We start from the raw sequence: 16,209 nt of genomic DNA on the forward strand, positions 1-16,209 counted from the left end.
TCAATCTGCACATTGCACACCAGTACAATGTCATCCTTTAAAAGAAACATTTAAAATAAACATTTGCTAAATTGCAGTCATATCTGTCTTTAAACAATGACATTATACAGGTTTGCCAGCCTGTTTCATGACATACAGCAGCCAGCAAGGACCTGTCATTTGCAGTTGGAGTAGTGGTAGGAAAGTCATCAGACCACAAGATTCTGATAAGTCTCCCCCATATGGATGTGGGAGTCTGTGTGGGTTACTTATCAGAATCTGAAAGCCCCCTTTAGAATAAGGGGTCTCCCAGATATACATATCCATGTGAATAGATAAGAAGTACATAAAATATAAATAGTCAACACAAAACACAAACAACTTGTAAAAAGTCCTTTATTAAAAATGCCTCCACCGAAAAAAATTAATGTCTCACAATGTAAATCCAATGGTAATCATGTTTTCCAATGATGCAGAACCATCTTCAATCACATGTATGAGAACATACTGCTACGAGTATATCATCACAGTGATATTTCCATCACAAATGACAGTTCCCTGACACTGTTAGGATTTAAACAGCAGTGCTGGGGAACTTGGGTGACCAAATTTGTCATTTAGAGGTGGTAGAGATACAGCTGCTAAATGACAGACTTCCAATTGCAGGAGCTGGAGGTTTGGGCAGGTGGGTAAACAGGCATATTCCTAAGTGAGAATGATAGACATTAACAGGGGCGGACTGACAAATCATGGGGCCCCCGGGCAATAGGGGATCATGGGGCCCCTGTGTCCTTGCCCAAACTCAAAAAAGCCTATTAAAAAGGTACCAGGGGCATCTCATGGGGCCCCCTACTGACCCCAGGCCCTCGGGCAGTGCCTGAGTTTCCAAATGATCAGTCCGCCCCTGGACATTAACATATTTGCTTGCACTTGTTTGAAATGGTGCATAACCAAGATTGCATGCAGCTTTCATCACTTACTCAAATACAAATATATTCAGTTAAAGGTCTATAAGAAAGGAGAATAACTGAACAATAGCAGGATCATCTAATATGTGAAAAAATGTGGTGTAATAACAACATTTGTGTGTGGTAACAAATGCTTAAGATGTGTGTTATCACTTAGGAGAAGTCCACAAAAGAACAAAGCAATGCTCTGTTCAAGACTTATTTATAAATAGTGGGTAATATATAGCTGGCCAAAGGAAGGCCCACAATTCTAAATTACTTGTCTATATAACATTGATGAAAAACAAGCTTGTTATAAATGGAACTACATTTCTTATTACATCATTGGAACAGTAGAAAAATGAAAGCATTTTTGTTGTTTATTGTGACAATCATGTGACTACAAAATATGTGAATGAGACATGTTACTTTGACATTTAAAATGTAGAGTTACCAGAACAAATTGTACTTTCAGAGGCCTTGCGGTTGCATAGCCACTGAATATTAGTCTGCAAGAAAAGAAGAAATTAATTCTACAAAGGAGCACACTATTAGAACATTTTCTGAAATAGGAAAGCATGAATGCTGTCAGCCATGAGCCAGTTTTAATAACTGTGCAATACAACCTATTGTTAAAATTTAAATCTCTACAATATTACTTTCTCATTTTCTTTTCTGCTATATAAACTGTGGTTGTGTTAAACTGGATTTACCAGTATTTTATTCCATTAAAAGAAAACAAAAAGTAATGCAAAGGTAGGTAACAGTGTAAATTATATCATCACGGAGAACATCACATTTAGGCTCCATGCACACTAGCATTTTATTATAAGCTCAAAAAACACTAGAAAAAAAGCTGAATGAAAAATGCTGTTAATAGTCTTTTTCCAACAGCTTGTAGTAGTGTTTTAGAAGTACAAGCATTTAGGAGCATTTAGAAGAATTTAGCATTTTATCAGAATTTTACAGTACATGTAGAAAAAAAAGCTTTAGAAAAACTGTTAGGAGTGTTTTAGTAGCATTTAGAAGCAATCAGCTTTTTTTTTTCTGACAGAAAAATGCTCCCAAAAACTCAACAAAAACATTTTTTTTCTGCCCCTAGACGGTGAAGCTTGAAGAATGCTACTAGCCTAAAATAGTGTGCATGGACCGCTTCTAGTAGCACAACAAAAAACTTTTTTAAGCAAACAAAAAACCACACAAAATATGTGAAAAACACGTGAAATAGTGAAGCAGTCTGTGTACACTATCAATATACACACTCCTCTGTAAACACTCTGTGAACACATCTGTGTGGCTGAATTACATACCCTTACCCTAAGTAAATAATATAAGAGCCTCCAGAGATAATAATCCAGTGGATCCTCACTTCAACAGAAATTATCCCACAATTAAATTCAGATCCTAAGTTATCCCTTCCTTCCACTCATGCCTTCATTTCTCTCAATGCCATTCATAGATAGAAGAAATAATAGCCATAGAGTGTAATATATTCAATTATAAACAAGATCCAGACTTTAATTTATGTGCTTACAGTCATAAAATGTTTAAAACTCATATATTCCCATTCCCCAACCACGAGCAGCTTCCTGGGACGCCGAAATGTAGTGTAACCTCACTTAAGATGGTCGCTCCGCCACTTCCGGTTCTCGTGCAACGTCCAACGTCACGTCCCTTGACGCGTTTCGTCACTTCCTGAATTCCTCGACAGGGGACCTGTTTTTTTGTTTAATGTGGACCTGAGATAAGTAGCTACCTGGGCCAGTGGAAAACTAGCTTAGAAATTAGGTGCTGGAACATTTAAACTGCTGTTAATCTAGATATTATTAAAATATAACAGGTTCACTTTAAGCTGGTTTTATATGAATGTTGTTAGGGAAGAGCAGATTGCTTTTGGTGAAAATGATTTTGCCAAAGCAGAAAATCTTTGCCAAAGCCTAACTCTTTATTTTCTTCATTTAGAAGGTTTTTACTCTTTTCGTTGTGTGTATTTAAAGTAGTTTTTTATTCAATATTTTTATTTTTTTTTCCTTTTTTATATGTATGTTTATTTTTTGGGGAATATCATTTTACAAACTATTTGACTGTTCTCTTTGACTGTTTATTTTTTTCTTTCTGTAAAAAGAAAGTAAAAAAATGATGCTATAGAATGGCCATTCTTAAGGAGTTTACGTAAAAGAAAAGTATGGTAAAAGCTTATCTGGCCAAACTTCTCTTCTGGGTCACAGGCGAGCACTTATTTCACAGAGCTGCTCCAGGCTCCCAGGCTCTACAGGGATCCTAAACATATTGTTGGAATCCACCTAGATACCTGATTGGTAACTGGCTCAGCCTATCAGTGCATGGCTGAGAGCTGGAGCCAGCTCTTCCAGCCCCCTCTTCAGTGAGTGCTGGAGGGGCAGAGTGGAGAATCGTGAAGTCACCACTCTCTGCTCAGAGAAAACCAAAAACTCCAGCCAATTTGCTAAATGCATGAGTACATTCAGTCACAACAGTGAATGGTTGGTTGGATAGGAATTATAGCTGACAGTAATATAAATACTATGTTTAACAATAATTTTACAGCTGTGATAGTTGCAAAACAATGTGCTTATTAAGTCTTGTCCTTTACAGGTTTTGAACCCATTTTATTTTTTTCAAGCTTACTCTTTATGTACGTGGTTTGCTACATCATACAGTGAATATAGCTTAGCTGTTTTATTGATGACTTCCTTGTCTATTTCTGCAACTATATATAATCTAAGAAAGGTATGTATGTTTTCAATTACATTTTTAATGTTTTCTTTGATTACACAATAAAATAACCATATTTTTCATTCCACGTTTTTTCCTCTAGCAATCTGTCAAACTACACAAAATGTCTGCATCCTATAACAGCATTATGATTACGGTGCTTCATAAAAATGGAGGTAATAGAGTGATAGACATATGTAGGGACATAATTATTAATACCTATGAACAAATGAACATGTTTGGAAATATATAAATATGTATCCATAAGTGTTAAAGCTTAACTCCAGGCACACAGGAAAAAACACAGATGAAATGATGGATAAGGGAACCCTTATACTAACCAATAGATTTGTATTTCTGTCTAACCAGCCCTAATATTTACATGTCCTTGAAAGTAAGCACTGCCAGCCTGGTGAACTGATATTTCTTTCCTGAATCTAAGCAACACAAGTAGGTGACCTCCCTACCCCCTGTCTGTGACTGGACAGTGAAGGAGCCTCATCTTGTCAGCATGTCCCTTGTCAGGCCTTTTGTATGTAGGCACCTAATTGTCCAGTACTGCCCTTTCCTGAGTGTTGAAATACAGTGGATGACAAGAGGTTGAAATGAAGTCAAATTCAGGAACCTACACTATTTGCTTTAGTGTTTTAATATCTGCCTGGAGTTCAGATTTAACATTTTTTTGTCTTTTTTTTTAATGAAAGAGGACCTTTTCTTTGACCTTTCGTTGACTTGACATGATTTTTTTCCAGAGGTTGAAGAGGTCCAGTCCCAGTCTTTGGTCCCTGGTGATGTTATTGTACTAAGTGGAAACAAACTTTTTCTGCCGTGTGATGCCATACTATTAAGTGGTGGATGTACTGTAAGTGAAGCAATGTTAACAGGTAGGAATCTGTAATATTTAGAAGCAGCTCCACTGAACATGTTGCATTACAGCAACCTTTTTTAAAAGGAAAATCTAAAAGGGAAACATACGAGCAGGAGGAGATTGCTATGAGCTGGTACACATGGGTTGCTGATTAGTCTTTGTGTTCTTAGTAAATTAAATCAGGTAAGAAACCAGCTAAAATGTACACTCTTGTTCAACGCAATCCTTGCCTGCAGTATGCATGGGCCATTCAATTATTGCTTATTTTGCAGATGTACAGATATGTTCAGGGACAAAAATTATGCCTGAGGGTTTCAGAATGAGCAGCCAATTTGGGATGGAGTCCACCCTCTGCACTGTAATGTAAAGAGGCACTGTGATATAAAGGGGATTTCACTGTGAAGGGGCACTGTAATGATTACAGTACCCCTTTACAGTGTAGTCCCCTTTATATTACAGTGTACCTTTACATTATAGTGCCCCTAGCAATCACAACCCTCCATTAGAGTGTCCCTTGCAGTCATGCCCTCCCCTTTTTCTCTCTAATCACAGTGCCCATTTTTCCAGTGTGCCTCCCATGCACAGTTCTACCTTCACCAGGGCAGAGGCAGGATTCAGTCTGTGTGCCCTCTCTAGGGTCTCCTTCCAGTGGCCTATATCATCCTATCAGAAGGGCTAGAGGGTGAGAGGAGCTGCAGATCTGGATCATATTAACAAGCAGGTGATTACCTGCTTGTCAATAAGAAAAGACTCCCACTTTCTGTGCATATCTCCAGCTTCTCCTGCCCCCTGCTCTGCTGATAGGATGACTTCATTGGTGGGAGGGGAGAGCAGGAGGTGATCATCGACCTCGGTCTATGTTAACTCTGTCTGGACCACGGTCCTCCCGCTGTGCCACCCAGTCATCAACAGGCTACGGACCATTACTGGTCCATGGCCTGGTGGTTGGGTACCCCTACATTAGCCGGTCTGGGCCTGGTCACTACTCCCACTGCACCGATGCGATCACTACAGCTGTCTGCTGCATACCCCCAACTCCCGCTGCACTCAACTGTCAAGGTGCTGCCTTCTTCATCCCCTCTTCAATACCAATGTAATGGAGAGATGTTCAGTAGGCTCTTGCTGCAATCCCCACTCACTCTCCTGCATCTTCGATCTCCCCTCTCCTCCAGTCAAAATCTCCTTTACTCCAGCCATAATCTTCTCTCCTCCAAATGCGATCCCCACTCTCCTCCAGCACTTATAGCCAAAATGTCAACTGACATCAGTGCCCATCAGTGCTGGGGTCACATTAGCTCAGTAATGGAGAAAAACTGAGGGAGTAGAGAAAGTCAGTACCAGTGTGCAAAAGTGTATTTGCTTTGGAAGAATAAATCACCTCTAATGTTGGGTGTCCTATGTGTGTGGATGTTGTTGCATTATATAAAACTATTAGAATAGTTTTTCACATTTTAGAATGGGGTGCCCTTTTAAAATTATGGACAGTCTTGAGGCACCCATGTTTAGAACGGGGTGCCTCAAGACTGTCCATAATTTTAAAGGGTGCCTCGGGACTGTCCATAATTTTAAAGGGTGTCTTGACTGAAACACTGCCCTAAATCACAGTGTCTGCATATTCCTTTATGCCAATGTGAACAAAGCCAAAGAAAATGCTGTATCCCTGATCAGCATTATATCTTCCTGGGTCAGAATTATGGTATCACTTTGTCCCTTGTCATTATCTTATATAATAAATGACATCATATATTCACAATATATAATCTGAAAGTAGATGTGTGGATTAGTGTCATTTTATTGACCTTTACTATGTTTCCTCTTTTAGGAGAAAGTATTCCAGTGATAAAAACACCTCTTCCGAATATTGACAACTCCATTCCATGGATGGCACACAGCGGTGATGATTATAAGAGACACGTGCTGTTTTGTGGAACTGAAGTGATTCAGACAAAGGGAAGTGGACAAGATCTTGTAAAAGCTGTTGTCTTACAAACCGGTGTGCTATATATGAGTTATTTTACAATTCTTCCTATATACATGTTTTCTTTATAAAAACATTGGAGTGGATTTTGGGGATCTCTTAATTTTCATGACTTTTGTTTACTATAACTTTGGAAAAGTGTGATTGATAGGGGCTTTGGAGTTCATGGAAAAGGTAGGCATGGATTTCTTTCCTTACAGTACATGTATAGCCATACTTTTTTTTGTTTTGGATAGAGTGGAGAAGGGTTAAAATCCCTGCCAGCTTACTTTTTTGCTGTCTGTTTATTATTAGAGTTTTTCCTTTAATTCCTGTCACAGAGACACAGCAGAAGTTAGAGGAAAACTATTAAACTACTAAAGTGAGAATTTCCCATTTAGACAGTTGTCCCCCAAACAGGTGTTCCCATTGGCAAATTTCCCCTTTTCTCTTGTTTTGGGGACAACTGTAAACTATTGAATTCTCCCTCACTTTTTGTAGCAATGGTGACTAACACAAGTAGAGGTGTAAATCTCCCCAAAGAGATTGTAGGCAGCAATAAAAAAAAGTCATGCAATAAAATGACTCACAGCCAGCAGGTAAAGAATACAATTCTACTGGTAACCACATTTTCAAGGTCATTCACATGCTCCACTAAGACTGCAGTTTGACAATGGTGTTCTTAGCCTTGTTCTTCAAACAATAATTTAAAATAAAAGGGCGAGCATCTCATACAAAATTGCAATGTAAACATAGCTACCATCCAGGTGTGGATCCCCTTAAACTCACCAGATGTATATGACCAAGGACATGTACATGCTAAATGTGATTGTGCTGCTGGGATAATACCATATATGAGATCATTATCATCAGTGTTTTGAGAATTAGGTATGAACTGTTTGGACACATCCTGTATCCCAAGTAAGCCCTTTTGTTGCCAGAGCCCTTTCTCTGTTTTTTTGTTTTGCACATGTTTAAATGCACAGTTTAGGCCAGAAGATGTGTTAAAACTCTCAAGCATTATATATTTATATAAATAACAAGCTAAAGTTAATTTTAATGCAAACAAATGCCAAATATTACCCATTTTTAGTGCAATATAAAAGATAAGGCTACATCTAGTAATACCAAACATGTCAAGCCTTAAAATTGTAAGTAAAGCAGTGACACACTTCATTGCATAAAAATATCCTTCAGCAGTGCTTTAAAACCCCTTACAGATATTTAGTTTAGAATTAACAATAAATAATCACCCTATAATTATTGCTCTCACTCTGGCATACACAGTGATATGAGACATGTGTAGCACAACTGACATATTGTTGTAGGTGCCCCAAAACATACATTTATGTTCATGTGTACATAGTGGAGAGACTTTAAATTATTGTGGGTGTTTATTTATTTATTTTACACTTAACTTTATTGCTACCACATAGGGGGCTAACAAGCCCCCTATATAATAGAATTTTACTGTTACAGGTTCTCTTGACTAAGACATAATTGTTCTAAGAGACCCATGATGTCTCCAATGCCGCCAACTGAAGCTAATGGAGTACAGAGCATGAACAGCTGAAACCATAAATTAAGTAATACACATTGATTCTAGCTTGTTGCTAGCTAGGGGAGATCAATGGATGTTAATTTCCTCCCCTCTACCCGGCAACACCCACCATGCCAGTCCAGGTGAAACTGCAGAGCCTGGTAAACATGGCAAGGGGTTGGTCATGTGGGAGTTCATTCTGAGGGTTCATTGATGCAATCCAGCACCATCTATACAGGCGGCTTGTGAAACTTTCACAAAGTGTGTGTAAAACCCCCTGCTTCTGTCAGTGTAAGGACTATGTCTGTGACAGCCAAAGCATTCAAGGAAATGGCCTTATTGATATTTTATGAATGGTAAAAAGACTATTTAAAAGGGTACGGTGTGCGGATTAGTCAGCTGCTTGAAACGCATCATTACTATGCACAACTGGGACAGTGACAATGGGTTGCTTAATGAGTCCTACAGCTGGTCATCTGTACCTGGTGATTTAAACTGGATGGATGTTGTGTTTTATATCTTTGTGATTATTTGAACTCATTTATGAATTTTTTTTATTGAAAACTTTGCATGAGGCTGGTATACTTTTCTTTTTTTATAGCAAAAAATCAAAATAGACAGTGGGCATAAACCTTCCCCACTATATCAAAAACAAAATAGAAAAACATTTTGCTTAGTGATGCACTTTAATCTGGTTTAAGCAGCATCTGCCATTGTGTGACCAGAATCTAACCTAAGATTGACAGAATGATGTTCCTGATTTGAAAGTTCCTGATTGTTAAAAGTGAAACTTATCATGCCCTCTTCTAAGTAATTGCCGTTTTTAAATCAAGGTCAAGCTACAGAAAGACTATAATCACTATTATTTCAGTATACTGTAGACGCAGTTTGACAGGCTGCAGGTAGGACAAATGTTGGTATTAAACATAAGGAATATACAGTACCAGAATAGCATGAAGAATAATGGCCACGAGCAACCCAAGATTCAGAACAGCAAACACAGCATAGGACTGGTATGATCACCACTGATCAGTTAGAAAAAAACTAAAGGAAGCCAATATACATAACAAACTGGTTTGACTACAGAAAACCAGGTAGAACAAGTGTCTGTAAATGAAGTGGGCCTGTAATGTGGTGATAGAAGGACAAGTCAAGGGGGTTCTCAAGGATTACCAACAGAAACTAATGAAGACTACTGAGTGCTTAGACCTAGACATTAGATATTTGTGTATAGGCAATGAGGTATTCTGTGGTATACCTTTTAGGTGTTCATCAAAGCAGATACTGGCATTTGCACAAACTTTGTAACTTGCATATGTTTGTGTTGGCATCACTGGGATAGCTGAATTTACAGCTCAGTTTTAAATATGTTTGAGAGCTCAGCTGATAGTTCGAATACTTTTACAGTTACAGTAATTGCTTAAATATTTACTAGTATTAAGTACTAATGGAAATATATGTTTTAGGATTTAATACAGCCAAGGGAGATCTTGTAAGATGTATCCTCTACAACAAGCCCATTAATGTGAAGCTTCACAGAGAAGCCCTTAGGTTTCTATCAATACTTGTCTTTGTGGCTTTGTCTGCGGTCATCTATACAGTAATTGTGTTCAAAATGCATGGGGTAAGTACAAAAACGATGCGATGGCAAATTATTTTGAATTGCAAGAATCACATTTTTGTCTGAAAGGACTTAGGAAGAAAATATGCCTAAAGGGTCAAATCAGTTGCCACAACATACTGAGGGGAATTCAAGATATAAATAAGGATAGTTTTTGCTGCTATGGCCCTTTAAAATGGCCTGCGCCAAATTAAAAAATCTCTACCAGCCATGTCAATAACATTACTGACACACATGGCAGATTCAGCTAGTTCTCAACAGCACCACTTTTAAAAAGTGGCACTATTAATGCTCCAAATTCAAATGAATTACCTCCAGTTAATAGATAATGAAAATAGAGGTAATTGAGGCCTACACTGACATACAGAAACAGGCATATTTGCAGACTCTAAATCCCTATCAGGTGCCACGCCCAAGGAACAAAACCTCCTGCTCCTGAGCTGTTTGTGTGTCAGCTTCAGGGGCAAGGAGGATGTGCTGCTGTACTGAGGTCAGAGTTTCCATATGAACAATCCACTCTCAGTACATCTCCACATTCTGTGCCAGTTTCATGTACCTGTGTATAACAGGTATATTAATCTCTCCTCATACTGACATTTGTTGTGCGGAGGTGCACTGGAATTCTAAAGACTATCTTTAGACACTATGAATTCCAGGGACTATTGTCTTAATACATGTGCATTTATCTCTGAGATAACTATGTTAGTAGTTTCAAACCCCTTCATAGTGTAGTTGTAGCAAGACATATTTAAAATAGGCAATTTTTGGATTACAATATAAGCAAACAAATAAGATGCAGTTATTGATGTTATTGTGTGTTGGTTATTTCATTTTTGAAAGCATAATACTAGCCCAATTAAAAGCGTGCATCATAGGCTTTAAGGATGGCACAAAACCCCTTGTTGTAATGGCAATTCTACAATCCCACATTAGTTTTGTTAGGAGTTGCACATTTTACTAACTTTGCAAAATATAGCCAACCGGCTAACATAAAAAAAAGTATGGATTTCTTTACACAACTGGTTTATAAAACAGGGACCTTTCTTACAACTGTTGTACAGATCTGAGCTTGTGCTAGTAAATAATATGCATTGGGGTTGTTTTACTAAAGGCAAATAGACTGTGCACTTTGGAAAGTGCAGTTGCTCCAAGGTTTAGTAAATGAAGTAAAGCTTCACTTTGTAAAAAATACCAAATCACGTACATGGAAAATTAAAAAAAACAGCATTTTTGCTTGCACGTGATTCGGTGATGGAAGTCAGAGGAGCTTCTGCTCATTTACTAAGCTCTGAAGCAACTGCACATGCAGAGTGCAACTGCACTTTGCTAATTGCACAGTCTATTTGCCTTTAGTAAATCAACCCCATTGCGTTTATAGAACTTCAATTAGGTGGTTAGTGTGCAACTGGGCTTTCCATCTGGTTGTTAGTGTGCAGAGATATCTTCCACATTGTAGGAATTTTACTAAAACTGTCAGGGTGTAAAGCTAAAATTAGAAGCTAATTGGCTAACATGCAGGATGCACCAGATTCTGAGTGCTCTGGTTTTAGTAAATTCCCCCCAGTGTGTCAGATTTGACATAAAACTCTAACCTGAGAACCTGAGAGGACACTATATATATATATATATATATATATATATATATATATATAAAATTTTTGTTTATTAGAAAAGTGTTTTTATTAAAAAGAAAACACAATTCCGGAGTAGTCAATAGACCCCATTAAGTTTACAAGTATACAGGGTGGAGAGTCACTTACATCTCATCTGTAATATGCGCATTATTATATTACAGCAGTATATCAAGGAACAACCACAGAGATAACAAGTAATCATCAGTATACCATGTAAAAAGGAAGAAGTATATATTCCAAAACTGCCTAAATGGTCGGAAGGAGCCTGCCTAAAACTAGATCAGTTGGGTTTAGCCTAGGAATATCCAACCATTGACCCCAAATTCTTTCAAATTTATTTAGACAGCCTCTGTGTTGATAATTAGGAATCTCAATCTTAACTGTATCATCCATGTGCCTTATCCATTCTCTAAGCATGGGAGGGTCCGCTGATGAAATACAAATAGTTTCCACTCTTGAACTAAATCCCTGGCAATAGCTTCCTTGGTAATCTCTTGAACCTGTATATCATTTAGAATACCCAGGAAACATTGTTTAGAGTCATTTATAATCTTGGCCTGAAACACCTTATTAGGTTTCCTTATAACCCCCATCCAGTAAATGTGAAGATGGGGACATCTCCACAGCGTGTGAATCAAGTCTCCATGATCACTACCACATCACATATAATTGTGGAAGTTTTTGAGAAACCAGTAATTTTAATTGGCGGTCATCCTTTACAATAGAATCAATTATAACCAATCCTATATGGGGCATGTGATTCATTTTGAGGGGAAATGGTATCCTATTGTTCTCCCACAAAGCCAACTCTAATTGTTATAAGAAAACATCCTATCAGCCTATAATTTTGTAGTACAACAAATATTCATTTAAGCAGTCCTATAGAGATTAATGTTGTGTAACTGTTCTTTGTTATATTGTGTTTGATGTGTGGAGAGATTACACACTGTAAAATAATACAATACATCTGACCACAGTAAAGGTTTTACTGTCTGTTGTAATCATTCCAGAACACTTTGTAAAAGGGAGATATCATAATGAGCGTACTGTGAATAGTCTAAGTATACTGTCCTCTCCATCATTTTATTTAGCCTTATAACTTAAATTTTGCTACATTGCACATTGCAACATGGCTACATTACCTTGGGGTCTAGTTTTTAATGTTTTCACCCAAGATTCAGACATCTTTTTTCCAAGCTTCACCTCACATTGAATTAAATTTAAAAAAATGGATGAATCTCAAGTGAAAGTTGTGTGAATCTTGGGTAAAAACAGTGACACATGCAATACTTTTTTTTCCACCTAATATTGAGTTATGCTTGTTGTAATTAGCATTTGTGAACAACAAAGCTTGTCGTATTTAAGCCGCTTTTTTCCTTTTTCTTTTGCTCCACAGGCCAGTGTACAAAATATTGTACTGATGTCATTTTTGATGCCAACAGCAGCTGTGGATCCTGGCATTCCAGTCTTCGTTACACTTAGTTTTCTTTATGGACAAACAAGGCTGAAGAAACGGGGCATATTCTGTATTAGTCCTCAAAGGATTAATTTAGCTGGCCAATTAAATCTTGTATGTTTTGACAAAGTAAGTTTAATCTTATTGAATGGTTTGCATTACATAAATGTTTTCAATGATAGTAAAGTGAAAAGAAAATGCAAAATAAAGCATTGCACTTGTGAGCTATTTAAAGCAATGACCACCAGCAGAATTGTAATGATAATTGTAATTGGCTGACATGAGATACTTCACCGTTTACCCAAGGACAATATTAGACTGGATTGATTGATGACGATAAATCACAGGAAAACAATTTTTTTCATGGTTAATGGAAAACCACTATTCTTGTACATGATGACCTACAGTATCTATTCTCATGATTTTTGAGTTGCAGTAGAAAAATCTAGGTAAATTGTCTAAAGCACTCTACATGGTTAACTCTTATTATACCTGTACTAGTTGTACTGCACAATCCGTGACTTTCACTGTGCCATGCATATAAGCCCTATAAATATCAATAAAAGCCATATTCCTTTCCAGTTAACATAGTTTATCCTGCTATGCAACATAATACAGCTAACATCTAGAATATGCCACTATGATGATCTTAAAGTGTCTGCTTGAATTAATATCTTTCTGTATTCCTTTACAGTGGTTGTAAAGGCTAAAGGTTTGTTTTTACCTTACTGCATTAAGGTGAAAAACCTTTTATGTGCCGCTCCCCCCCCCCCACCTCAGTCTCCTTAAATACTTAGCCGAGCCCGATCTTAATACAGCACTGTGCCCAAAGGCAGTGGAAGCCATTGGCTCCTTCTGCTGTCAATCAAATCCAGCAACAAGGGGGCAGGGTGAGCTGCACTGTGTGTGTCAATAGGCACACACAGCCTGGCACAGGAAGAAGCCCACATGTGTGCCACCAGAAGATGTGGTTTCCTATGACAGCACACAGAGAAGAGGAGGAGCCCAGAGTGCCAGCAGGGGATCCCAGAAGAGCAGGATTTGGGCTGCTCTGTGCAAAATAATTGCACAGAGCAGGTAAGTATGACATGTTTCTAATTAAAAAAAAGACCCTTTCAATCACTTAAAAAATGGTTTCTTGTTGATATCACTTTTTTTTATAAATATACTTTTATCTGAATAATTGGTTTAGTCATTTGAAAACATTTCTTTGTCGTCTCTATTTATACGCCCATATCCCTAGAAGCAATCACAGCAACAGATATCTAACCAGAGAGATCAAGGGACACCTATTAATTATAACCTATATTGCCTATAATTATATACTACATGATACTAAAAATAATCTGTTTATTATATTTTTTTTTATCCTAGACAGGCACTTTAACAGAAAATATCTTAGATTTATATGGCATAGTTCCCTGTGATAACAGTAGGTAAGTTTGCACGAACCAATGAGGTAATATGAGCTAATTCACCATACTAAATGTATTTCTAGTTTTCCAGCACTGGAGGGTTTAGTTTTAAGATAAGGTTCACATAATGTGCTAGTATGCATACTAGCACAATATGCCTTTGTCTTGCAGGAGAAAATCTTTTTTTTTTTATTAGAGTTGACTAACACAAATTAGATTTTTTTTCACCTGTATGCAGAGTAAATTCAGAAGGGAAATTGAACATTCATAGACATCAAAATCCTCATACTCAGTCGATATACTGTATCTAGGGTTGTTTTAAATATCTAAAATAACATTAGATTTTTCTGTTTTTCTCTTTTATTATTATTATTAATATTATTATTATAATACATGATTTATATAGCACCAACAGTTTGCTTAGTGCGTTATAATATAACAGGAGACATTACAGCAACAATACAGTTCAATACAAGAGGGATAGGAGGGCCCTGCTCTTTGGAACATACAATCTATGAGGGAGGGGCTAGTGGTAAAAAAGATAATAACTGTGGGGGATGGACCGATGGGAGAAATAGAAGATTTGGTTACTAGCTGAAGGCAGGATAGATTAGCTGAATAACTGATGGGAGAAACAGAAAATTTAATTATTAGCCGAAGTCAGGATACATTAGCTGAATGACCACTTCAGTGCCAGGCACTTTTGATTTTCAGTCATGCAACCTGTACCCAAACTATCATTTTTGTAATTTGTTTTCTCCCAAATAGAGCTTTCTTTTGTAGGTATTTAATCACCACTGGGTTTTTATGTTTTGTTAAATAAACAAAAAAAAGACTAAAAAAGTTTGGGGGAAAAATGCATTTTTCTTCCTTTCTGTTATAAAATTTTGCAAATGAATCTTCTTAATAAATTCTTCATAAATTTAGGCCAAAATGTATTCTGCTACATTTCTTCAGTGAAAATAAGCCAAATCAGTGAATATTATTGAGTCTGTAGAAACGTTATAGAGTCCACAACTATGGTATATATCTGAAAATAGATCAATTCTGATATACTAACCTCATCTCATTTCTTGAGGCCATAAAATGTCAGAACAGTTCAAATTACCTCCCCAAATGACCCCTTCTTGGAAAGTATACAGTCCCAGGTATTTAGTAAAAGGCATGCAGAGTTTTATGAAGTTGTAATTTTTTATCATAATATTTTTTGAAAAATTACAAAATTAAAAAAAAGTTTACTTTTTTTTTTTTTACATTCTGTCACCAGTGCAGTACAGCATCATCACATAACTGGTGTGGTAGTGATCAGAAACACTAACTGGTGATGGTACGACAAAAACATTTTTATACTTTTTTTTTCTTTTTCATCACATTTATTTCCTTTTTTTAACACACTGTGACCAAAACAATATAATGTTACCAAAGCAACATTGTACTACTCTTAGGACGTGGTTAGGATTTTTTTTACATACTATAATTGCTTATAGCAGTGAATTTCACTGCTATAAGGAAGCATTTTACTGAATTAAATTGATTCATTCAGTTTGTGTTGTGATTAGCTGTGATTGGCCACAGCTAATCCCATGGTACAGATGGCTTGTGATTGTCCATGTCTGTACCATGTGATCACTTTGACCAATCACAATTAACAACACAATTGTGACAATGAATGGAATGAAATTTACAATCGTCATGTGATCTACTGTGATTGGTCAGGTCGATCACAAGGTACTGGCAGTGGACACAGCCGGTGAAAGATTGTGCCGCAGCGCACCCACACATCCGCACACAAGGCTTCTTTCAGGAGTCCCACCCCACCGTTAATTTGCTATAGGTTGGGCGGGGAAGTGGTTAAAACTGATACATTTCAAATATATCTATTCAATTCTGAAGAGAAATGTATTTCCAATACATACTGTATGATCTCTAGATTTTAAATGAAAAACAATTAACAGGGAGAATGGGGTCATCTTGTAACTGCAGATGAGTAGAAATTTAGGCAAAGAGTTATCAGCATAGCACACCGAGAGCTATAAGACACCATTAGGTGATTTAATTT

The 16,209-nt window shown here is 37.2% G+C and overlaps 1 protein-coding gene across 1 annotated transcript in view; it reads left to right on the forward strand.

The window, feature by feature from the left end:
• The window catches only part of LOC149445020 (putative cation-transporting ATPase 13A4), an 85,998-nt gene that overhangs the window by 23,884 nt on the left and 45,905 nt on the right, over positions 1–16,209 (forward strand). Inside the window, exons 7-13 of the mRNA XM_089654313.1 lie at positions 3,540–3,674; positions 3,763–3,835; positions 4,412–4,543; positions 6,350–6,520; positions 9,491–9,648; positions 12,676–12,864; positions 14,110–14,171. Of these exons, the coding sequence (XP_089510439.1) occupies positions 3,540–3,674; positions 3,763–3,835; positions 4,412–4,543; positions 6,350–6,520; positions 9,491–9,648; positions 12,676–12,864; positions 14,110–14,171 (920 nt within the window). The remainder of the gene's footprint in view (positions 1–3,539; positions 3,675–3,762; positions 3,836–4,411; positions 4,544–6,349; positions 6,521–9,490; positions 9,649–12,675; positions 12,865–14,109; positions 14,172–16,209) is intronic.

This window comes from Staurois parvus, unplaced genomic scaffold (genome assembly GCF_062004578.1).
Source record: "Staurois parvus isolate SC_StPar_1 unplaced genomic scaffold, SC_StPar_1.0 ptg000750l, whole genome shotgun sequence".
NCBI lineage: Eukaryota > Metazoa > Chordata > Amphibia > Anura > Ranidae > Staurois > Staurois parvus.